The 25,668-nt window shown below is 38.0% G+C and overlaps 1 protein-coding gene across 2 annotated transcripts in view; it reads right to left on the bottom strand.

Annotated features, from left to right (window-relative positions):
- The window catches only part of USPL1 (ubiquitin specific peptidase like 1), a 40,029-nt gene extending 14,601 nt beyond the window's left edge, over positions 1-25,428 (bottom strand). Inside the window, exons 1-6 of one of the 2 annotated variants that reach the window (XM_059995972.1) lie at positions 25,340-25,428; positions 16,839-17,004; positions 16,194-16,322; positions 10,336-10,981; positions 6,562-6,675; positions 711-840 (exon numbers count right to left, since the gene is read on the bottom strand). In XM_059995972.1, the coding sequence (XP_059851955.1) occupies positions 711-840; positions 6,562-6,675; positions 10,336-10,981; positions 16,194-16,322; positions 16,839-16,937 (1,118 nt within the window). In that variant the 5' untranslated portion in view covers positions 16,938-17,004; positions 25,340-25,428. The remainder of the gene's footprint in view (positions 1-710; positions 841-6,561; positions 6,676-10,335; positions 10,982-16,193; positions 16,323-16,838; positions 17,005-25,339) is intronic. The other variant, XM_059995973.1, reaches the window with a different exon arrangement.
- Between the last annotated feature and the right edge of the window lie 240 nt (positions 25,429-25,668).

The raw sequence follows: 25,668 nt of genomic DNA, 5'->3' as shown, positions 1-25,668 counted from the left end.
GTGGCAGGTGTATGGAGGCAAGATAAATTTGCAGCTTCTTTCTTCTCCATGCTTCCTCCCAAGTACCAATCTCAGGGTCATGTACAACAACCATGATCCCTCTAATCCTCACCTAGAGGCATCAGGGAAGTAGAAAGTACGGCTGAGACAGCTCACGTGTGGAAGGATTCTGGTGATGGCTGGTCTTTCATGGGACTAAGGAAAGGAATAGGAAAGCATAAGTTACCTCTGAGGACTGCTATCAGACTCTGGGAGCCTAAAATCAAGTTGCCATGATGTTAAAAACAAGCACACAAAAGCTCTAGTCCCTAATATTGGCGTAAACAAAACACACATAGTTTTTCAAAGAATTCTAAGAGGTATTCTTACTCAGTGGGGAATCCAGAGGGGAGGGGCGTCCAGGGGAACACGCTACGTTCCCATTTGTCCCCACTTCCCACTAAAGAACTTCTTAAGAAAATGCCTTCTAGTAATCTATCAAACCATTTTTTTTTGTACTCTTCTAGTATGAAGAAGCAAGCAAATTGCAATTTCTGAGGCTCAAAATTTTCCTTTAAACCTTAATGGTGGAGAAACTTCAATATATGGTGGGAAATTTTATGAAGGGTAGAGAGAGCAGTGCTACAAGTGGAAGCAAGTTTTCTTCCAATTTTATTACTTGGAGCCATTTTCAACAGAATGAATCCATTTTAAAAAATAGAAAAACTAACCTGTTTTGATATTTGTGTCCACATTGTGAACATTCAAAATTCCAAGAAAAAGAATATGTGAAGAGCTTCTCAACGTGGGGTTCTGTTTTTAAGAGCAGGGGAAGTGCAAACACAGGGCTTTCCATATCACCTTGAAGAAGAAAAAAAAAGTTATTGCTCATAATTAACTGAAAAAAGATAAACCAAAATTACAAATTGTTGTCTTTTCTCACTACATTCAGTGTGAATATATGTGAATATGTATGTATGACAGAGTAAGTTATTCACAGCTGGGCAAGGGAAGTTTTCAAAGCATTTTCTAAAAATGTCCATCATAAAGATTTAATTAACACTCAGTATCTTTCATTTGTCTTGGTGGACACTTATGAAAACTTCTTAAGACAAAAGATAGAAAAGGCTCATACTGTCTCCTCAGATCTTTTTAGGTTTTCTCAGGGAAAACATATCCTCAGAACTATAACAGCCCTAGAGTATTATAAAAACAAAGCAAAAACATGTACAGGTTTGTTTGGTACAGATACTAAAAGTAATGACTGGTGGAACACTGTACGATAGTAATTTCAGAGCTGGACAAAACCATTAAAAAGCCATCTCCATTCTGACTCTCTTGTTCTACATGTGGTGAGGGTATGACAAACCAGGCTTAGAGGACCAGATTCAAATCTCCAGACACCTTACCTACTACTCTTCTTGATCTTTTAACAATTAAAATTAAACTTCAACAACTTTAAGGCTAAAGAAGATCTGAATTTTGTTGTCATTAAAACAAAAACCCAACTGTGGATTCTGTTTTCCAATTTAGAGACCAGCAAGCAAGTTAGTAGGAGGATTTATATTCTCCTCTTACATCCATCCTCCAATTGGTTTCTCTCCTTCCTATCCTCCGGGGAGCTTAGATGCTGCCTTACTGATTTGGCCTGAGAAAGAACCTGAGTTCTTCTATCCTCTCCCTCCCCTGGGACAGTCTCACTTCCGTGGTTCAGTTCTCCCCCTGGGCTAGAACTACAGTTGCCTGGAACACAGCCAGGAGGAGTCACCTTGGCATGACCAAAAGGCAGAACAGTGGGTTTTATTGCCTAAGCACACGCTATAAATATCGGTGGTCACAAAGGCTATTTTAATAGTCACCTTTGTGGTGCAGTCCCACAGCTATTTTTGTACAAAAACATAAAATATTTTTTATAAACAGAAATAAATACAAATCAATCTCCTAAAAATGAACAGATGCAACATCATATGCATAAACAGTGCAGAGTACAGCATGAGTTTGTAATCAGTTATCAGCCTTTAAATGCTTACTCTATTGTAACTAAATATTAAGTGAAAAAGTAAGTAATTTGTATTTCATGAGGACATAGAATCTTTAGGTCTAAAAATACATGAAGTTTTCAATGAATCAAAGTATCATGAATCAAAGTATCATGAAAGAGCTCAAAACACAGTTAAATAAGTTACATGATTACAGATCATTTTAGATAATTTACATAGCTCCTAAATTGATCTTAATTATTTTTCCTTTGATTACAAGTTTTATGGGTATAAAGCATCCTATTAGAGAACATATAATGCCAATACCTAATTCTAATTTTTAGAACCTCCAGCCTAAATTAGTTAAGTGGTTGATTGATTGATGGCTGCATTGGATCTTCGTTGCTGCACTCGGGCTTTCTCTAGTTGCGGTGAGCGGGGGCTACTCATCATTGCGGTGCGTGGGCCTCTCATTGTGGTGGCTTCTCTTGTTGCGAAGCACAGGCTCTAGGCTTATGGGCTTCAGTAGTTGTTGCACGCGGGCTCAGCAGTTGTGGCTCGCGGGCTCTAGAGCACAGGTTCAGCAGTTGTGGTGCACGGCCTTAGTTGCTCCGCGGCATGTGGGATCTTCCCGGACCAGGGCTCGAACCCATGTTCCCTGCATTGGCAGGCGGCTTCTTAACCACTGTGCCACCAGGGAAGCCCTAGTTAAGTGGTTTCTTTGCCTCTAGTACCTTATCCCCAACTCCTACCCAACTACAGATCTTCCTCATCTTATGATAGGGTTAGGTCCCAATAAACCTTTATACTGTAAGCTGAAAATATCATTAAGTCGAAAATGCATTTAATACACCTAACCTACTGAATATCACAGCTTAACCCAGTCTAACTTCAACGTGCTCAGAAAACTTAACATTAGGATACAGTTGGGCAAAATCATTGAATACAAAGCCTATTTTAAAATAAAGTATTGAATATCTCATATAATTTATTGAATACTATAATGAAAGTGAAAAACAGAAGGGTGGTCTGGGTCCAGCATGGTTTTAAGTGTATCAGTTGTTTACCCCATGATTGCATGGCTGGCTGGGAGCTACAGCCACTGCCCAGCATCACGAGTGAGTATCACATCACTTACCACTAGCCCAGGAAAAGATCAAAATTCAAAGTGCAGTTTCTACTGAATGCATTGATCTCTTTAACATCATTGTAAACTCAAAAAATCAAAAGTCAGACCATTGAAAGATGGGGACCTAGTACCTAGTTTGCATATTGCCCTAAAGTACCCTCGTTTATTACCAGGATGCAAACCTTTCAGTGACTCCTTGCCCTCTAGCTATTCAAGTTTCCTCTTCTGTTAATTTCTCATTAATGTTTTCTGGCCATTTTTCTATCAGTTTTTGTCTTTTTTTTTTTTTAACTGATGTACAGGAGTTCTTTGTAAGATATCCTGGGTATTATTTCTTTGTTCTACCTTTGCCCAGAGGTTTTAAACTTTAATGTAATCACAGTCACCAATCTCTTCTTTTATGTATCTTATTTAGGAAATTCTTCCCCACTGAGCAGTAAAATATTCACCTGTATTTTCTTCCAGAAGTTTTACAACTCTGCTTTTCATGTTCAGGCTTTTAAATATGCTGAAGTTTCTTTCTAATTACGGTGTGAAGTAGGGATCTATTTTCCCCCTGTATCAGGAAACTACTGTCCCAAGCACCGTTTCCTGGATGGCCTTTTCTTTCCCCACCTACCTGCATCAGTACCTCCATCATGGTTATGAAGTAACCAAACAGGGAGAGTTCTGATCTGGACTTTCTATTCTGTTCTAGTGGTCTGTCTATCCTTACGCTGGTACACTACACTCAAAGGCTAAATTACTCTTTACACTTACATAAATAAGTAGAAACCATAACAATAACAGCTTTTTCCTTTTTAAAAAAAAGAAAGAAATATACACATTAAAGGGAAAGAAAACACCAAATTGAAGATAGTAGTTACCTTTGTGGGGAGGTAAGGAAGAATTGGGGAAGAGTGCAAAAAGGGCTTCAGTTGTATTTGTAATGTTATATTTCTTAAACTGTGGGGAGGGAGAGCAGAGAGGACAGTTTACGGGGGAGGGAGAGCAGAGAGGACAGTTTACAATGCGTTTTTTAAAAACAATATTCAAAATGAGGAAGTGGCTGGCTGATCTTAAAAATTTAACAAACATTCCGGGTCAATACAGATTCTACTTCTCTTTCTTTAGTACTTTAAAATACACGTTAATATTCAGAATGAGGACACATACATCGTAAGACTCTAAAGTGCTCCCTGAAACACAGATTTCATTAGTAAGATCTTAGCCTCTAATGTAGCACCTCTCACTGCTGACTGAGTAGCACAAACGCAAATGAGAGGATTCTACTGTATTGGAAGAGCTGTATGCTTGCCCAATTGCTATGAGTGCACAAAATTTACAAATCCCAGACCCAAGGTAGCAATAGAGCAAGACGCCACCTTGTAAATACAATTAGCAGGGATAAGAAGAGTGATGATGCAGACTGGGGAAGAAACCACTCTTTAATTCAATTGGGAACTGGAGTAGGGAACCTGAATAAAACATCTCAGGTCACTCTAGGAGGGAAATGATACCTGCAAAATGCAACACGGGAGCCCCTCAGTCTACACTCTGGCAATCTTATGAAAAAGGCTCCTTTGAAATGAGTATCCACCCAACAGATCAGTGATTGGGGGTAAGGAAAGGGGCTGACCATAAAGGAGCCAGGGGAACATTTTCATGGTGATAGAACTGTTCTATATTTTGACTGTGGAAATGGTAACACAACTATATACATTTGAAAAGGATTTTACTATATGTAAATCATACTTTGATAAAAAGAATATTCGTCCCATCTGAGATCCCACCTGATGATGAATTAGAATAGCCCTTTAGTCCTAGAGGAGGCAATGCCAAAGATCTGGCATATGGAAAATCAGTTTATAAGAACAGAGTAAATTTAAATATGTAGGAGTTCATGAAAAACAAAATAGTAAAACTAGGGGACAGAACTGTGGGACAAAGAAATAAGGGGACACAACCATGCAAAAAAGACACTGCTTCCAGATATACTATCTGGGTCTGATGAAATAAAGGCCACTTGTTGAGAGAAAAACTTGAAGGCATTGATATTGTACATAATTTAACAGGAGTATTATACTAATAGGAGTATCATATATTCAGCTACTACAACACAATATTAATTGAAGAGTTAATACAAGGATAAAGAGAGGGACTTCCCTGGTGGCGCACTGGTTGGGAATACGCCTACCAATGCAGGGTTCGAGCCCTGGTCCGGGAAGATCCCACATGCCACGGAGCAACTAAGCCCGTGCGCCACAACTACTGAGCTCACAAGCCACAACTACTGAAGCCCGCGCGCCTAGAGCCCGTGCTCTGCAACAAGAGAAGCCCCCGCAATGAGAAGCCCACGCACCACAACTACTGAGCCCACGTGCCACAACTACTGAAGCCCGCGCACCTAGAGTCCATGCTCTGCAACAAGTGAAGCCACTCAATGAGAAGCCCGCGCAAGGCAATGAAGAGTAGCCCCCGCTCGCTGCAACTAGAGAAAGCCCACGTGCAGCAACAAAGACCCAACACAGTCAAAAATAAAATAAATAAATAAAATTTTTAAAAAATAGACTTAAAAAAAAAAAGGATAAAGAGAAATATGGTAATTCCCTGGCGGTCCAGTGGTTAGGACTCAGCTCTTTCATTGCTGGGGCCCTGGGTTCTATCCCTGGTCAGGGAACTAAGATCCCACGAGCCGTGTGGCAGGAAAAAAAAAAAAAAAAGATAAAGAGAAATAAAACAAAAGGCACCCCCTCAAAAAAAAAAAAAAAATCACTACCAGCTTCTTTTTGCAATACAAAAAAAAATTTATAAAGACCTGGAGACTCTAGCGCCCCTGTTCCACTCTGCTCCCAGAGGCCAAAAGACAATTCATAGAGGACAAAGCAGGTCTCATTCTTATGCCCTTTTTAAAAGTAAGAAAACTTTCCCAAAAGGTCATCAGTATATATCTCCTCATATTCCATTGGCTAAAATTGTACCATATGTCCATTCCTAAACCAATCACTAGCAGGGGAAATAGAATTATTATGGTTGGTGTAGACCAGAGATTCTCAACCCCATCCGTCCGTAAGAATCACATGGAGGCTTCTAAAAGTTACTGATACTTGAACTCCATCCTGAGATTCTTATGTAATGGGCTCCCAGCGCTAGTTATTTACTTATAAATTCCTAGGTGCTTTTTTAATACACAGTCAGTCAAGGCTGAAAACGCTGGAGTAGTCTACTGGGGGACAGTATTGGGAAAGCAACGGATGGTGTATCCCGTGAGTATTCAGCTGGTCCTGAGAACTGCATCCATGCTGAAGGGGTGGAACACGTGCCTGCATATTTATATAGAACACCTCCATCCACGAATGATTTAACCAGTGATGAAATGATCAGATTCCAAGAATCTGATCATCCCAAGTAATAAAACAGTATTATATTTCCTTTTGATGTAAGTATGTCTTTATGGTAGATGAGTAATACAATTCAATTCCATAAATTACTTACCTAATGTACACCTAAGCTGAGGCTGCAGCCTAATAAAAATATCGTCTCTGACTTCATTCAGACACGTCTCTATCTTTGCAAATATTTCAGAAGGAAGTTTTTTACAATCTCCATCTGATAATAAAATACAGAACATTATCAATTTCTCATCAACCTATTTCTTTCTACAGACAATTAAGACATTACCAAAATGAACGTTTACCAGAGTCAACAAATTTTGCAGAGACAGAAATGGAAAATACAAAATTCCTGAATTCTTCTTCCTCTCTCTGTGGTATACCATATATTCCCTCAATATGCGTTAACAGCACAATATCATTAGTACTGACTGCCTGGCTCAACGTCATTCTGCCTGAGTAAAATCTCAGTGCAAGTCTTTGAGGCCTGGCTAAAGAGCCACACTTTCAGATATTCTGCCCATCTCTGAAACAGCTGAAGCTCTCTCTTTTCATGAAATTATTACTTATGCTAGAGACAAAATCTAGCCATTTAATCCTCTCTGTTTAACTTTTACTGGACTTAACTAGATCACAGGAGCAGACAAATTTATAAGGAGTCTTAATACAGTCATGATTATTTCCCAAACTAACATTTGGTATGTTTTCCTCCTCCTATGTCTTTTGAAGGGCCTTCAATGACATCATCACATTTCATACAATTCTACATTCTGCTTTTTTTTTTAACACAAATCTGCTTCATTAAAAACTTTGCAGGCTAGTAATTACACTCTGACAGAACCATAGTTTTATTAGCCATTCCCTATTGTTGGACATTAAGTTGTTTCTTTTTTTACTATTATAAATACTATCACGTTAAACATCTTTGGGCACACACCTGTCCATGTTTTTCATCATTTCTTTAGGGTAAAAGTCCTCAAGATGCAATTACTCTGGCAGAAAACTACCTAAGATTAATAAGAAAATTATTTTGAATAAAAACCGCCATATGCATCTGACTCTAGTTACTTTTAAGCTACAAACAGATCTTTTCACTCAAATCTCTTACGAATAAATAATTCATACAGCCTGATCACACTCTGCTTATATGTTTCACTATGAAAACATCCGGAGTCTTCTGTAATATGAAGTAAGCATTAACCAGAATTTTTGTTATTTGACCACACTGAAGAAGAGAGAAAACTTATAATCCAAAGTAATGTAGCTTGAACAAATGTTAATTACAACTATATTGTAAAAACTACAATTATCTTGTAAAAAATTAATATAATATTAAAATTAAAAGTTAATATTAATTTAATATTCAAGTCAAAATTTGAATGAGGTATGTTCTTTTACAACAAACAACTGTCACCAACTCAGTACTGGGGTTTCTATAATTATACAAAACAGGAATAAAGAGAAAAGGCAGAAGCAAATATGCTTCTGAGAAACTGAATTTTAGAAATTGCAAAAAACTTCAATCTCAAAGAAACTCAAATTGAAACAAAATATTTTTTATCTAAAAAAATTACAACTTTTTAAACGTTTCTACGCAAAGGTGATTACAGTGTTCTGGGATGTTTATTTCTACATATGAAAATGGAATTATTATGTTGGTATAACCCTTCCGGAAAGCCATTTAGAGACTCTTTTTTTTTTTTAAAGGATCCCCAAGGGGATCCCCTTCTTTTTTTAAATATAAATTTATTTATTTTATTTATTTACTTTTGGCTGTGTTGGGTCTTTGTTGCTGCCCATGGGCTTTCTCTAGTTGCAGTGAGTGGGGGCTACCCTTTATATAAATATTTTAACATCCCTTCTAGGGTATAATCAGCAATGGATTCAAAGGATACAGGGATATCTGCCATCGTATTTACACATAACAGCAAAAAAAAATGATAAGTAGCCTGAATGGTTAACAATGGGGAAACAATGTATAAGAGTATACTAATAAAGTAAAATGTTGCACAACCGAAGTCAAACTGCATAAAGGTTAGGATTCTCCACCTACCAGATACCAAAACCCCAAAAGCCATAATAATTAAAGAGTATGGCATTGGTACAGAGACAGAAAAATAGTCAACAATGGGGAAACAATGTATAAGATCTATATAAAAGATTGCATGATCAAAGTCAAGTTGAATAAAGATGAGGACAGCAAGACCTAAAATGCCCTAATAATTAAAAGTGTGGTATTGGTGCAGGGACAGATAAAGTGACCAAGAAAACAAAGCAGAGTTAAGGAACAGCTGCACACATACACAGAATGTTATATGACAAAGGGGCATGGCAGATCAATTGAGGAAAAAGGTGGAGCTAGAAAAACTGGCTATGCAATGGAAAAAAATGAAACGTTACCACATACCAGACACAATTACCTCCAGTTGAACTAAGAATTTCAATGTAAAAAGCAAAGTTCTGTGACTTCTCAGTGAAAACAGAGGTAAATGACTTTCTGATCTTGGAGAAAGGAAACATTTCTTTTTAAAACCACAGACATTACTAGCTATAAAAGGAAAGATTAACAATTTCTGTCATCAAAAGATATCTTTAAAAAAGTAGAAACATGAGATACAAAGTGGGAGATTCAGTAACCTGTCTGAATAAATATAGCAACAAGGACATATAAAAACTCACACAAATCAATAAGAACATGACAATACAACAAACAGGGATAAGACACAAACAGGCTTCACAGAGGGAACAGAGGGTCAATCTACATACAAAGAGCTGTTCAACCTCTTTAAAATCTGGGAAAAGCAAATCAAGACCACAAACCATTTTATATCATTCAAATTGCAAAAATCACCACGTGTGAAAAAAACCAAGGGAGGAAATATGGATTAGGAAAATCTCTTCTACATTGCTAATGGGAGTAGACTGGTACAACCACTTTGGAAAACCATTAGCCATTATCTAGTAAATCTGAACTCAGAGTCTATCCTACGGTATATCCAAGAAAAACTCTTGTGCCCCAGGAGACTTGCCTAAGAATAGTCACAGCAGCAGTATTTACAATTGCAAAAAACAACCGAATGACAGATGAATAAATACACATATGTACTTACAGACTGATATACTTACGAACTGGAAATATCATATAGCAACAAAAATCAATGAAACACAAATACAACCAGTACAACCAGCATAGATAAATCTTTATAAAAAAAAAAAAAAGTCCCAGAAGAAATACTGTACAGTATGTCTTTTTTTATGAAGTTCAAAACATTAAATTAGGCAATATATTGCTTAGCCATATATATGTAGGAAAAGCTATTAAAAAACAAGAAACGATATAACACATATTGATATAACACATTTCAGGATAATGATTAACTTTGGGGGAGGTAGATGATGGGATGTGGAGGAACACATAGGTAGATGCAAGTCACTGGAAATATTTTAATTTATCTTGGGTTCATGGGTATCCTATTTTATAGAAAATAAAAATACAGCCCTCACTGTGAAAAGAGATTTTGGGGGAGTTGTGGGATTATGGATGGTTTGTATTTACTTCTTTATTCTGCTTTACGGCAACTCAAAAACTTAAAGTTGTACTTTGATGTACTCTATGTTGACCACCATTGCCCTGACAGCTAAGATACAGCCATAGCCTCTTTATTCTTTACTCTTAGTTTTTGAAAAAGACTGCCTTTTGGGCAGTCATGATAACACAACTGGTGTTCACTCAAGCTTCATGACAGACTCGGTCCCTATGCTCCTTGCTCCGAGGTTCTACGTAAAACAAAAGCTACTGATGGCATCTTTTTGCGTGCTACAACGGTCAACATTAACCTCTTTAAAAATTAAAGAGAAATAAAATGTTATTACTAACCTTTAACTCCATCCAACTGACTGGTGTGCAGAAACTCATTGGCTTGATTATACCTGGTAAACAACTGACCGAACACAGACTCCTCTTTAGAGCATAGGTCAGTCACAGTGTTTTTCAGCCCTTCCAAGTGCACCAATGCTGACAGGATACAGTCTAACCAACAGAGAGCATATGCGTTTTTCCACTGGACACATGAAGTCTGGCAAAATGAGGTATGCTTGCTCTCCAACGGCATTTCCAGTTCAGATGCGCATCCTTCATTTTGAGGGGCAGTCCCTCCAGTTCTAGAAACATCAACCACAGTAGAATCTTCTTCAGCAGCCATGTCAACAATATCAGCTTCCAAAATCTCATTCTGCTCCAAGGAATCAGTTGTCCTAATTGGATTCTGTTGACCACCGTGTAGTAAACGAGGTAAGTCTGATGAGGTTTCATCATACTCTTCTTCATTATGTTTACTGTTCAAAACTTGTTCACCATCAATACCATTATGATGTTTAGTCTTTTTGGCATTTGCTAAAAGAGGTGACTCTTTAGAGTTGGTTTCCACGATCTTTCTTTTTTGAGGCTTATTTGGAGTGTGACAATCTTCCAAATCAGGAGTAATTAAGTTATTAAGTGATTTAGAGCCCAAGGGATAGATGCACTAGAAAGAAAAAATAACAAAAACTAAAAATTCAAATAAGCTCAAGCTTTAACTTCACAGATTCTACATCATGAAAAATATGTACAAAATTTTAGCATTACTTTGACCTGAGAGGGTATACAATATTATCAATCTAAATTTGAAGGAACCAGGGATAAACAGCTATTTAATCAAAAATTTCGTCCCCAAAGAGTAATTTTTCCTAGTTAATCTGAACAATCAAGGGTTTAATCTGAGTTACTCTAGAGTAAGCTAGCAAGGAAAACATACAAAATTTTGCTTTAATAAAGAATCTAATGTTGAGTGAATTAAAAATTCCAACATTTTATGAGTGTACTATTCTTTTTAAGACAGGTACACTGCATGGCATTAAAAACTAGAAAAGTATTTTCAAACCAAAAAAGTTGCAGAGTAATCTGTATTGCTTCTCAGTTTTGAAACTGAGTATTAATCTGAGAGCACATCAGCTATCAATTTTACACCCATATTGGGTCTAAGAATCAAACTGGCTGAATTTTAATAACTTCACCATGCATGAACACAATTTCAGGCAAATATCAAGAGTAAACAAATCACTAAAATAATCAATGAATTTTCCCTAAGTGTGAAAACTAGTAAAATATTTTATAAGACAAATGCAAGAAGTCTACATACCGTGTGCCCTCGTTTAAAATATGCTTTCTTCTACACAAGTATGGGAGATTGCTCCCTTGGTGGCCTCTAGCGAACTAAAGAACTATATACCTCCAGATACTCATGCCCTTGTACAGTCAGCCCCCTGCCACACAGCCTCAGGCTTGGCCACGTGACTAGCTTTAACGGGACATTAGCAACCAGGATGCCCATGCTTCAATAAGCACTGGCTTGTTGGCTTGCCCTCTTGGAGCCCTCTTTCTGCACAATCTTTCTTAGTCCCAGCCATCACACTGTAAGGGTCCCAATTAACCTCACCAAGAGACGCTCATGGAAAAGAAGTGAGATCCTGGCTGACTACCTGAGTTGAGTTCCCAGCTGGCAGCTAGCATCCACAGTCTGCCATGTGTACATTTTAGTTGTCCCAGCCAACAGTATGTGAAGTGTAAGAACTGCCTTGTCAACCCACAGAATCATAAGTGAAGCCATTAAGTTACTTTAGTGACTAAGTTTTGAGATGGTTCACTTCACAGCAACAACTAACTGAAATGCTCTCATTTAAAGTATAGCATTTTCTATACAAGCGAACACTATATGCATAATATTGTACTTACTTCGAAATTCTTTAGTTTAATAGGACAAGTTCTTGATTTTTCTGTTACCAACTAGCTGTGCGATCACCATCAATTAACAACTTGACCCTCAACTTTATACCCTGAGATTACTTCCTTAGTCCTACCACATGTCAGAAGACAGAGCACACTTTAAAAATCAATAGCAGTAATTTTGTATTCAGAGTCATCCAAAAAAATTGAAAACAAAACCTCAAAGAGGTATTTGCACACCCATATTCACTGCAGCATTATTCACAATAGCCAAGAGGTAGAAGCAAACCAAATGTCCATGGACAAACAAATGGATAAAGAAAACGTGGTATATACATACAATAGAATATTATTCAGCCTTAAAAAGGGAAATCCTGTCATATGCGACAATATGGATAAACCTTGAGGACATTATGCTAAGTAAAATCACAAAAGACAAAAACTGTATGATTCCACTTATATGAGGTACCTAGAGTAGTCAAATTCATAGAGACAAAGTAGAATGGTAGTTGCCTGGGCTACAAAGAAGTTGTTATTCAACGGGTACAGAATTTCAGTTTCGCAAGATGAAAAGGTTCTAGAGATATGTTGTATAACAATGTGAATATAGCAAACACTCCTGAACGGTACACTTAAAAATGGTTAAGATGGCTTCCCTGGTGGCGCAGTGGTTGAGAGTCCGCCTGCCGATGCAGGGGACATGGGTTCGTGCCCCGGTCTGGGAAGATCCCACATGCCGCAGAGCGGCTGGGCCCGTGAGCCATGGCCGCTGAGCCTGCGCATCCGGAGCCTGTGCTCCACAACAGGAGAGGCCACAACAGTGAGAGGCCCGCGTACCGCAAAAAAAAAAAAAAAAAAAAGGTTAAGATGGTAAATTTTATGTTTTTTTAACAATTAAAAAAATTTTTACTTTTTAAAGGCAAAAAATTAAAAAAAAACCTTTACCATTCTCAAGCAGAGTCAAAATCATGGTGTGCACATCCCACCAGCACCCCTACTTAATTAAAAACAACAACAACAAAAATCACTCTTAGCCAGTGGGTAATATACAAACAGTTTGCTGACTCCTGGTGTAAACCAATGTACTTCATAAAATACACTGGGCTCTTACTGATGATTAAAACATTTTCTAAAAACTAGATCAATAATTCCTCTAAAGTTCTTTTTTTACATTTGCAAAGTATATACTTGAAAGTCTTGGTTATTTTTTTTTCCTCATTGCTTAAAAAAGAATGCTTCAAAAACTAAAAATGCAAAAAACACATCTAACCATAATAGTTAAAACCACTGTTCTGAGAACAGACTTCGCTATTCTGGTAGTCCTTGGTTAAAGAACTCTACTGAAATATCACGTATTGTTCAGAAGAGGGAAAAAAGTAATTTTCTTCTAGCATCTGTAAGTTTTATTTTTCTCTCTTTCCAGTGCTCACAATTCTACAACTTTATTCTGAGCTGGTTAATTAGTAAACTCTGTAGAGTCTGGTGTTACCGATGAGCTGAGCTGTCAAGTCTCCTAAAGTCAAGCCCTCCCCTTGTGCAATAGAGCCTGTCATTTGCTCCACGGATATCCCTCCAGCAATTCTGTGACACTTTCTGTTTTTCCCTCTCTACTGGATATAACCAGCGTACAAACATGCTGCTATTTTTCCCAACTTAAAAACAAACAGAAGTAAAACTTTTCCCTCCAGGTACTACCTCACGCCTATATTTCTCAATACTTCCTCTCCCATTTTCCATCACTCACTCCAATCAGGCTTTTACCACTACTACTTTACCAAAACCACTCTAATCAAGGCCTGCAAGGGCCCCCATGACACTCCAGTCAATGGTGAGTTGAGTCCTCAGCCACCTTGAGTTCTCACTGGAATTGACAGTAAATCATTCCTTCCTTCATTAAACATTTTTCACTTGACATCCAGGACAATATACTTTCCTTCCTGAGATTACGCCTACCTCACTCCCCATGTCTCTCACTTCTTTGCTGGTTCCACTTCACCTTCCAAACTTTTTAATGCTGGAGTGTTCCAGGGCTCAGTTTTGCAACTCTTTATCCACACTCTTGGTAAACTCACCCAGCCTCATGGTTCAATTACTTACTGAACCATGTAAGTTCGTGTAAGTTTGCTGATGACTCCCAAATGTATATATCCAATCTTAGACTCTCCACCTAACCCCAGACACATAGATCCAACTGTTTACTCCATATACCCAGTTATTAGATAGATGCCTCAAGCCTGATTGCTCCTGATCTCCTTATCTTTCCCCCAGATCTTCCTCTTCCCAAAGCCTTTCTCAGTTCAGTAACCGGCAGCTCCATTCTTCCAATTATTCAAGCCAAGTATCTGGGGATCATCCTTGATTCCTCCCTTTCCTACCATGTACCCCACTCTTTCAGCATATCCTTTTAACTATCAAAATACATATAGAATCCAACCATGCCTCATCAACCTGGCCACTACTTGTTCTCCCTGGAATACTACAATTGCCTTCCAACCATTTCCCTGCTTCAGATCTTGCCCATCACATTTTTTTCAACATGAAAATCAGATCATGTCACTCCTCTGTCAAAATCCCTACGATGGTTCTTTATTTCATAGTAAAAGCCAGCAAACGGCCTACAAGGCTTTACTGGATCCATCCAATCTTCCCTTATTCTGCTTCACTCACTCCGATCCAGCTCTGCTGGTTTCTCTGCAGTAGCACAAACATGGACAGGCAGCCTCCGCTCTCTCAAGACCTTGTATCTGCTAGTCTCCCCACCTGGAAGGCTCACTCCTCAGGTATCCACAGGACTTGTTCCTTTTCATCTCTTTCAGATCTTTGCTCAAATGTCACTTTCTCAATTAAGTTTCCTCCTATACTTTATTTAAAATTGCAAATTACCCACTCTCTGATACTCCAGTCCCTGTGGCTTTATTTTTCTCTACATCACTTTTCATTACCTCACACAAAAAAGTATGCTTTCCTTTTTTATTTTCTTTCCCAATCTAGAATATAGCCTTGTTGAGAGCAAGAAATTTTTGTTTTATTCACTGTATCCTACCATCTGGAACAGTGCCAACATGGTGACACACAAATAAATATTTATTGCATAAATGCAAAAAAATAATTTATTTCTATTTGTAAGAATACCTGAAATTTTCTTTAAGTGTTACCCAACAAAAGTATCTACCACCAACAGTATAATATAGTCTAGTATTTTCCAAAACTGGCTGATCATCAGACAGTTTATAAAAGTTATAAAACTACAGAATTCTGGGCCAACTCTATTGAATAAGCATCTAGGTGAGACCCAGAAATTTTTTAAAAGCTTTCCAAGTGATTCTGATGAACTGCTAGTTTACCTGGAATAATACATATCTGACATGAGAAGACTGTATTCCAATCACTGCTCTGCTGCTTTATGAAGATGTTGTGTTCCTAAACCCTCTGCATCTGTTTTCTTATTCATAACATGGGAATACCTACCTTGCAAAGTTTTGAGAATTAAGTATGTATATGACAGTTTCATAAGTTGTCAAGTACAGTAAAATATAGAGTATTATGGAATTTAACGAGCTCCTGTGTAAAAAGTTGTGCCAGTGGGTACAAATTACTATAATTCTAAGATATTTAGAGCCTTAAGTACATAATATTTAGAGATTAATAACCTTTTCAATAAGTCCCAAAGTTAATAAATAACACATGAGAATAACAACAGCTAAAAGGACCTCCACAAGGTTTAAAAAAAAAATCTTGAAACATATTCTCTCTTCTCACAAGTCTAATGACGATAAAAACAAACATCTTCATGTAATAACTCAGGAAATCAAGTGGCAAAATAAAATATTTAAAATTATATACCAGACAGATCTAAAGACTAACTACATGTTAAAAACATACAATCTAAAAACTACAAAATGAGTACAAATTTAAACACTGAAGAGAAAAGCAAAAGGCGAAAACTTCAATACCATCTAAGATTAATACTTTACCTGCAGGTCCTCACACAAAAAGACAGATTCTTGAAAACTAATTCGGTAAGTCTTTAAGGCTTTTAACTTTCCCTTCGTCCTACAAGCAGGGCAATACCCATCTGACGGTACTTTAGATGAATCATAATTCTAAAAGAGAAAAAAAGTAAATTAAAATATAGACATTCCTAGATTGTATAAAATTACAAAAAGTTAAATGGAAAAGTAACCAGAAAAAAAATGTACACTTTTTACCTAGAAGTGTCCTGGCAAGATATCTTAAAGACAGCAAATAAAAGAAATGCATATAGGCTTTAATACAGCTATTGTTCCAAAAAGAATATATTCTAGTTTTAAATATTAAATTAACTGTTAAAAATAGCATCAGTTTTATCTGCAAGGAAAAAAGTAATGTCAACTGTCACTGAAAATATGTTCAACATTTTCAAATAGTAAACTATACGGTCTATGTTTTATTTCTACTTTTACATATCAATAAAACATAGAGAGGTAAACAGAGAACAATCTTTCGCCATTACTGTAAGATTTCCGTGGAAGATACAATTTTTTTTAAATTAACTGGTAAAATTAAAACCAAATTTAAGTCTTAAAAATAGGAGAGAAAAAAACCAACTTTGCACTGAGGCAAAAAATAAGTTCACTAACTTTTCCCAAATACCCCACCATATGGAGTGAAGATATCCCTATATCAGTCCCTGGTCCAATCACTGGCAAACCATTTCCAATCTTCGGGGAATCCATCATTCCGAGTCATTGGCTAATTTATGTCACTTGAAACATGTCAATATCACTAAGGATTTTTCAATGAACCCTGGAAAAAAAAAAGTTAATAGACAATTTTTATAAGATGTATGCATATTAAGTATATTTTGAGAACTATATATCTTATGTTAAACATATTCTGAAATTGTAATCTTGAAGTGAAAACAAAATACCTAAATTTATTTAAAGATCTAGCAAATTTGTGGAGAGAGGGCAAAAACTGGCAATAGGACCAGTCTTCACAGTAGACTCATTTGTAAGCAAATTTATCAAAACTTGTAATAGAGATAGCTATTACTTAAATATATTGACAAGAGCTTGAAAACCTAAGTTTTTAGTCTACGCACAACTTGAAACAAATATGTAAGCATTATACCAAGAAAACGTTTAAATAAAACACAGATCCATTGTGCCATTACTTAACAAGGACAAAAGAACCCCATACATTCCTATTGCTTTCAACTGCCAAGAATACATCACCAACTGAGAACAGTGCCACTTTTTAAATAAAAGCTGCGAACAAAATACTATTTTACATTAAAGTAAATAATCTGTAACGGAACAAAAATATAAACACTGTCAATCGTACAATGTTTTGAGCGTAGACCCATGGAGTAGAATCACATTTAGTAAAGTTGAAATTATGAAACTGGAGCTCAGTGTAAGGGAAAAGCAATTGTTAACAGTGGTTCAGATATGGATTTAAAATACAAGGAAAACAAGATAAAGGAGAAATTTAAGCAGAGTGAATCACCACTTCACAGGGATGTTGTAAAACACTTTCAAGCAAAAGTCTTTCCCAAATCTAAGAATCCATGATTCTATGACAGCCACTTTCTAGGAAACTGGGGCTCACAGATTCACTTTAAAAACTAGTTAGGCTATTGTTTCCTGCTGTATAAACTTTACACACCTTTCAAGCCAAGGAATAATTTCAAAAATAAAAATGCTTTTTAGAAAAGTATCAGTGGAGGATAGCCTCATCCACCAGAGGGCAGACAGCAGAAGCAAGAAGAACTACAATTCTGCAGACTGTGGAAGGAAAGCCACAGAAAGACAGACAAAACGAAAAGGGAGAGGACTTTGTACCAGATGAGGGAACAAGACAAAACCCCAGAAAAACAACTAAATGAAGTGGAGAGAGGCAACCTTCCAGAAAAAGAATTCGAATAATGATAGCAAAGATGATCCAGGACCTTGGAAAAAGAATGGAGGCAAAGATTGAGAAGGTGCAAGAAATGTTTAGCAAAGACCTAGAAGAATTAAAGAACAAACACCTAGAAGAAAAAAGAACCAACAAACAGAGATGAACAATACAATAACTGAAATGAAAAATACACTAGGAAGGAATCAATAACAGAATAACTGAGGCAGAAGAATGGATAAGTGACCTGGGAGACAGAATGGTGAAATTCACTGCTGCGGAACAGAATAAAGAAAAAACAATGAAAAGAAATGAAGACAGCCTAAGAGACCTCTGGGACAACATTAAACACAACAACATTTGCATTATAAGGGTCCCAGAAGGAGATGAGAGAGAGAGAAAAAGGACCCAAGGAGAGATTATACTCAAAAACTTCCCTAACATGGTAAAGGAAATAGCCACCCAAGTCCAGGAAGCGCAGAGAGTCCTAGGCAGGTTAAACCCAAGGAGAAACACGCCGAGACACATCATAATCAAATGCGCAAAAATTAAAGACACAAAAAAATTATCGAAACCAACAAGGGAAAAAACGACAAATAACATACAAGGGAACTCCCATAAGGTTAACAGCTGATTTCTCAGCAGAAATTCTACAAGCCAGAAGGAAGTGGCACGATATACTTAAAGTGATGAAAGGGAACAAACTACAACCAAGATTACTCTACCCAGCAAGGATCTCATTCAGATTCGACAGAGAAATCAAAAGCTTTACAGACAAGCAAAAGCTAAGAGAATTCAGCACCACCAAACCAACTCTACAACAAATGCTAAAGGAACTTCTCTAAGTAGGAAAGGCAAGAGAAGAAAAGCACCTACAAAAACAAACGCATAAAAATTAAGAAAATGGTAATAGGAACATATATATTGATAATTACCTTAAACATGAATGGATTAAATGCTCCAACCAAATGACACAAGCTTGCTGAATGGATACAAAAACAAGACCCATCTATATGCTGTCTACAAGAGACCCACTTCAGACTGAGGGATACATATAGACTGAATGTGAGGGCATGGAAAAAGTTATTCCATGCAAATGGAAATCGAAAGAAAGCTGGAGTAGCAATACTCGTATCAGATAAAATAGACTTTGAAATAAAGAATGTTACAAGAGACAAGGAAGGACACTACATAATGATCAAGGGATCAATCCAAAAAGAAGATATAACGATTACAAATGTTTATGCACCCAACATAGGAGCACCTCAACACATAAGGCAACTGCTAACAGCTATAAAAGAGGAAATCGACGGTAACACAATAATAGTGGGGGCCTTTAACACCTCACACTAATGGACAGATCATCCAGACAGAAAATTAATAAGGAAACACAAGCTTTAAATGACACAGTAGACCAGATAGATTTAATTGATATTTATAGGATATTCCATCCAAAAGCAGCAGATTACACTTTCTTCTCAATTGCACATGGAACATTCTCCAGGACAGATCACATCTTGGGTCACAAATCAAGCCTCAGTAAATTTAACAAAACTGAAATCGTATCAAGCATCTTTTCCGACCACAACGCTATGAGATTAGAAATCAATTACAGGGAAAAAATCGTAAAAAACACAAACACATAGAGGCTAAAAAATACATTACTAAATAACCAAGGGATCACTGAAGAAATCAAAGAGGAGATCAAAAAATACCTGGAGACAAATTACAATGAAACACGATATTCCAAAACCTATGGGATGCAGCAAAAGCAGTTCTAAGAGGGAAGTTTATAGCAATACAAGCCTAACTCAAGAAACAAAAATCTCCAATAAACAATCTAAACTTACACTTAAAGGAACTAGAGAAAGAAGAACAAACAAAACCCAAAGTTAGTAGAAGGAAAGAAATCATAAAGATCAGAGCAGAAATAAACGAAATAGAAACAAAGAAAACAACAGGAAAGATCAATAAAACTAAAAGCTGGTTCTTTGAGAGGATAAACAGAATTGATAAACATTTAGCCAGACTCATCAAGAAAAAGAGGAAATGGACTCAAATCAATAAAATCAGAAATGAAAAAGGAGAAGTTACAACAGACACCCCAGAAATACAAAGCATCATAAGAGACTACTACAAGCAACTGTATGCCAATAAAATGGACAACCTGGAAGAAATGGACGATATCTTAGAAAGGTATATAACCTTCCAAGACTGAACCAGGAAGAAACAGAAAATATGAACAGACCAATCACAAGTAACGAAATTGAAACTGTGATTAACAATCTTGGAACAAACAAAAGTCCAGGACCAGATGGCTTCACAGGTGAATTCTATCAAACATTTAGAGAAGAGCTAACACCCATCCTTCTCAAACTCTTCCAAAAAACTGCAGAGGAAGGAACACTCCAAACTCATTCTATGAGGCCACCACCACCCTGATACCAAAACCAGACAAAGATTCTACAAAAAAAGAAAATTACAGACCAACATCACTGATGAATATAGATGCAAAAACCCTCAACAAAATACTAGCAAACAGAATCCAACAACACATTAAAAGGATCATACTCCACGATCAACTGGGATTTATCCCAGGGATGCAAGGATTCTTCAATATATGCAAATCAATCAATGTGATACACCATATTAACAAATTGAAGAATAAAAACCATATGTTTATCTCAATAGATGCAGCAAATCTTTTGACGAAATTCAACACCCATTTATGATAAAAACTCTCCAGAAAGTTGGCAGAGAGGGAACCTACCTCAACATAGTAAAAGCCATATATGACAAACCCACAGCAAACATCATTCTCAATGGTGAAAAACTGAAAGTACTTCCTCTAAAATCAGGAACAAGACAAGGATGTCCACTCTCGCTACTATTATTCAACATTGTTTTGAAAGTCCTAGCCATGGCAATCACAGAAGAAAAAGAAATAAAAGGAGTACAAACTGGAAAAGAAGAAGTAAAACTGTCGCTGCTTGCAGATGACATGATACTATACGTAGAGAACTCTAAAGATGCCACCAGAAAACTACTAGAGCTTATCAATGAATTTGGTAAAGTTGCAGGATACAAAAATTAATGCACAGAAACCTCTTGCATTCCTATACACTAACAACAAAAGATCAGAAAGAGAAATTAAGGAAACAATCTCATTCACCACTGCAACAAAAAGAATACAGCATCTAGGAATAAACCTATCTAAGGAGATAAAAAGACCTGTACTCAGAAAACTATAAGACACTCATGAAAGAAATCAAAGATGACACAAACAGATGGAGAGACATATCATGTTCTTGGATTGGAAGAATCAACATTGTAAAAATGACTATACTACCCAAAGCAATCTACAGATTCAATGCAATCCCTATCAAATTACCAGTGGCATTTTTTACAGAACTAGAACAAAAAAATCTTAAAGTCTGTATGGAAACACAATAGACCCCGAATAGCCAAAGCAGTCTTGAGGGAAAAAAACGGAGCTGGAGGAATCAGACTCCCTGACTTCAGACTATACTATAAAGCTACAGTAATCAAGACAGTATGGTACTGGCACAAAAACAGAAATATAGATCAATGGAACAGGATAGAAAGCCCAGAGATAAACCCACGCACCTATGGTCAATTAATCTATAACAAAGGAGGCAAGGATTTACAATGGAGAAAAGACAGCCTCTTCAATAAGTGGTGCTGGGAAAACTGGACAGCTACATGTCAAAGAATGAAATTAGAACACTCCCTAACACCATACACAAAAATAAACTCAAAATGGATTACAGACCTAAACGTAAGACCAGACAGTATAAAACTCTTAGAGGAAAACATAGGCAGAACACTATGACATAAATCACAGCAAGATCCTTTTTGACCCACCTCCTAGAGAAATGGAAATAAAAACAAAAATAAACAAATGGGACCTAATGAAACTTAAAAGCTTTTGCACAGCAAAGGAAACCATAAACAAGATGAAAAGACACCCCTCAGAATGGGAGAAAATATTTGCATATATTTTGAAGCAACTGACATAGGATTAATCTCCAAAATTTACAAGCAGCTCGTGCAGCTCAATATCAAAAAAACAAACAACCCAATCCAAAAATGGGCCGAAGACCTAAATAGACATTTCTCCAAAGAAGATATACAGATTGCCAACAAACACATGAAAGAATACTCAACATCAGTAATCATTAGAGAAGTATAAATCAAAACTACAATGAGGCATCACCTCACACTGGTCAGAATGGCCATCATCAAAAAATCTACAAACAGTAAATGCTGGAGAGGGTGTGGAGAAAACGGAACACTCTTGCACTGCTGGTGGGAATGTGAATTGGTACAGCCACTATGGAGAACAGTATGGAGGTTCCTTAAATAACTACAAATAGAATTACCATGTGACCCAGCCATCCCACTACTGGGCATATACCCAGAGAAAACCATAATTCAAAAAGACACATGCACCCCAATGTTCACTGCAGCACTATTTACAATAGCCAGGTCATGGAAGCAACCTAAATGCCCATTGACAGAGGAATGGATAAAGAAGATGTGGTACATATATACAATGGAATATTACTCAGCCATCAAAAGAAACGAAATTGGGTCATTTGTAGAGACATGGATGGACCTAGAGACTGTCATACATGGTGAAGTCAGAAAGAGAAAAACAAATATAGTATATTAACGCATATATGTCGAACCTAGAAAAATGGTACAGATGAACGGGTCTGCAGGGTATAAATAGAGACACAGATGTAGAGAACAAACGTACGGACACCAAGGCGGGAAAGTGGTGGGGGGTGGAGGTGGTGGGTTGAACTGGGAGATTGGGATTGACATGTATATACTAAAGCGTATAAAATAGATAACAAGAACCTGCTGTATATAAAATAAATAAAATAAAATTCAAATATTCAAAAAAAAAGTATCAGTGGATGTCAATATGCTATTCCTAAAGAAATATCCAAAAGCAGGTTTCTCAACCACAGGATTATCGACATTTCGGACCAGATAATTCTTTTGTTGTGAGGGCTGCCCTGTGTGTTAAGAGGATGTTTAGCAGCACCAATGACCGCTATGTGCTAGATGCCAACAGCACCCACCCCTCAGCTGTGACCATGTCTCTAGACATTGCCAAATGTCCCTCCCTCCTCTCTCCTCCCAGGGGGAGGGGGGGAAATCACCCCATTGAGAACCACTGCCAAAAGGGTAAAAACAAGTGTGGTGATAACTTTTTCTTTTTAAGCTCCTCACAGACAATACTAATTTGTTAACTTTCGCTGGTTCTATTTATAATCTACTTACTAAAGGGAACTATATAGTAAAGTATCAAACTTCTGGTTCCAGACTGGATAAAAGCATGAGCTTTAGGTACAGAAATTTATTTGTGAAGTTAGTTTCTTCTAAGAATTAAATGTGATAATACATGTAAAATGCTTAGCACTTGACACATAGTAAATTGCAACCACTATTTGGTGCTATTTTATACTTTATGCAGAAAATATGCAGCATAGCTTGGATCATTATGCAGTATTCTCAAAAGAGAAGTTGGTAAGCTATGTATCTTGAACAAGTTTTTTTTGATGAAAATTTCCATCCACCTGAGGGATTAAGAAAACTTCTCCAGCTGGTTCTCTCTCCCTCTCTCTCTCTCTCTCTCTCTCTCTCTCCCCCGCTACCCCTCTCTCTCTCTCTCTCTCTCTCTCCCTCTCTCCCTCTCTCTCCCTCTCTCTCATAAGTAAAACATGAGGAGCCTTCAAATCTGCTCTCCTGATCCTATCACCCAACATTTCAATGGGAAAAACAGGCAGGTTGGTGGTTGAAATCCTTAACATGCAGAACATCCAAAAGAAAATTCACTTAAAAAAATATCAAAGGTAGGCTACTCAGGTCTTCCAAATACAATTTACTTGGTCCTATGTACAAAACCCTGGACTGATTCCTACAACTTAACTTGTTTCTAAATGACCGCCTTCATTGTCCTCCTTTCAAAATTACCTGTTTCTGCTCCTCTTGTTTGTATCTCACCTAGATTTTGGCATCTCCATCCGTACAAACACACAAACTAGAAAATCTGAGTGGTTCTCGGGACTTCCCTGGTGGTCCAATGGTTAAGACTCCGTCCTCCCAATGCAGGGGGCACGGGTTCCATCCATGTTCGGGGAACTGGGGAACTAAGATACCGCATGTCACACGACGCCCACAAAAAAGAAAATGAAAAATTTGAGTGGTTCTCTACTCTTTCACTTCCCTCTTCTTTACTTAGTGAAAGTCATCAAATCCTACGGACAGTTCTTTGGAAGCATCTCAAATCCCCACCTCTCTTTCTATCCCATTCCCACTCTATCATGCCAAAGTGATGCTTCTATAACACAAGTCTGAGTCTGACACTACTCAACTTAAAATCCTCTACTGACTCCAGTGTGATTACAGGAAAGTCCAAACAGCTCAGTATGACCTAAAGCTCACTGCACTATGAGACCACTGGTTTTCCAGCCTTACCCTCCTCTACTTCACTTCAACTTCCGCATCTTTTTCATGATGCCCTCCCTTTTCATTACTTCTGTGATCTACTGGTGCTCCAAAAGCCCGAATGTCAATTACTAACCCAGTAGGGACCCAGGTACAGCACAACCAAAGTGTGAAGTTGGCTCTGGGGATAGCGAAAGAAGCAATTAAGCTTAATTCACAGCCCCATGTGCAAAATGGGGAAACCCAGAGAACCAGCTGTTCGAAGAAGGCCTTATACCCGTATGAGCTTTCCCTCCAAGACCAAGTGGGCTCAGCACGCGAACTGTCAAAGGTAAGGCCACAACAGACTTGAAACCGAGGAATGGGGTCGGCTTTCGGTGCCCAGCCCTGTCTGGTACCCAACCCAGCCGTCCAGAACCACAGACTAAGACACGTCACTTGCAAAACCCAACCTTGGAAACCTAGGATGAGCAGGGTTTCGTTAATTCTCCCCATCTCCACGCTCCTTGGGAAAGCGGGGGCGGGGGAGACTCTGGTTTCTCTTCTGCATTTACCTCTCTGAGTTCAAACGAATGAATCTGTGACTCCATTCCAATACCTTAACCACCAAGCCTTCCCACCTGAACCTACTCCCATCCTTTCCCCCTCACAGCCTAGCCCCTCCTTTCAGCGAGCAACTATCCCATAGATCACCCCAGCTCTGTCCCCCTTCCCTATTTCAGGAGCTGAAGGAAAACTACTCCGTCTTCTCCCTTACCTGCCGCGGGTTCTCCCCTTCTTCGCGCCGGATCGCTCCAAACTCCTGTTCCAGCTTGAGCGCCACACCAGAGTGCAACGTTTAGCCCACGTTCCCCTCAACCTGCTCCTCCCCCACCGGCCCCTCCGCTAGAAAAGCAGCTTCCGGTTTGAGTCCGCGGCCAAAGAGTTCCCCTTCCTGCCCCGCGCGGGGCCTGAAAGGACGTAAGCGTGGTGGGGAAGGCGAGGACGGGAGCACTTCCGTCAGGCCTCCGCAGAGAGGCGTGGCTGTTCTCCCGGCTGCCGCAGTCGCAGTTTCAGCTGCGGCGACGACTAGGGGCGGGGCTGGTG

This window comes from Delphinus delphis, chromosome 18, assembly GCF_949987515.2.
Source record: "Delphinus delphis chromosome 18, mDelDel1.2, whole genome shotgun sequence".
In the NCBI taxonomy this organism is placed as follows: Eukaryota; Metazoa; Chordata; class Mammalia; order Artiodactyla; family Delphinidae; genus Delphinus; species Delphinus delphis.
Note: the sequence above shows the minus strand (reverse complement) of the source record. Positions and strands in the feature narration are given on the sequence as shown.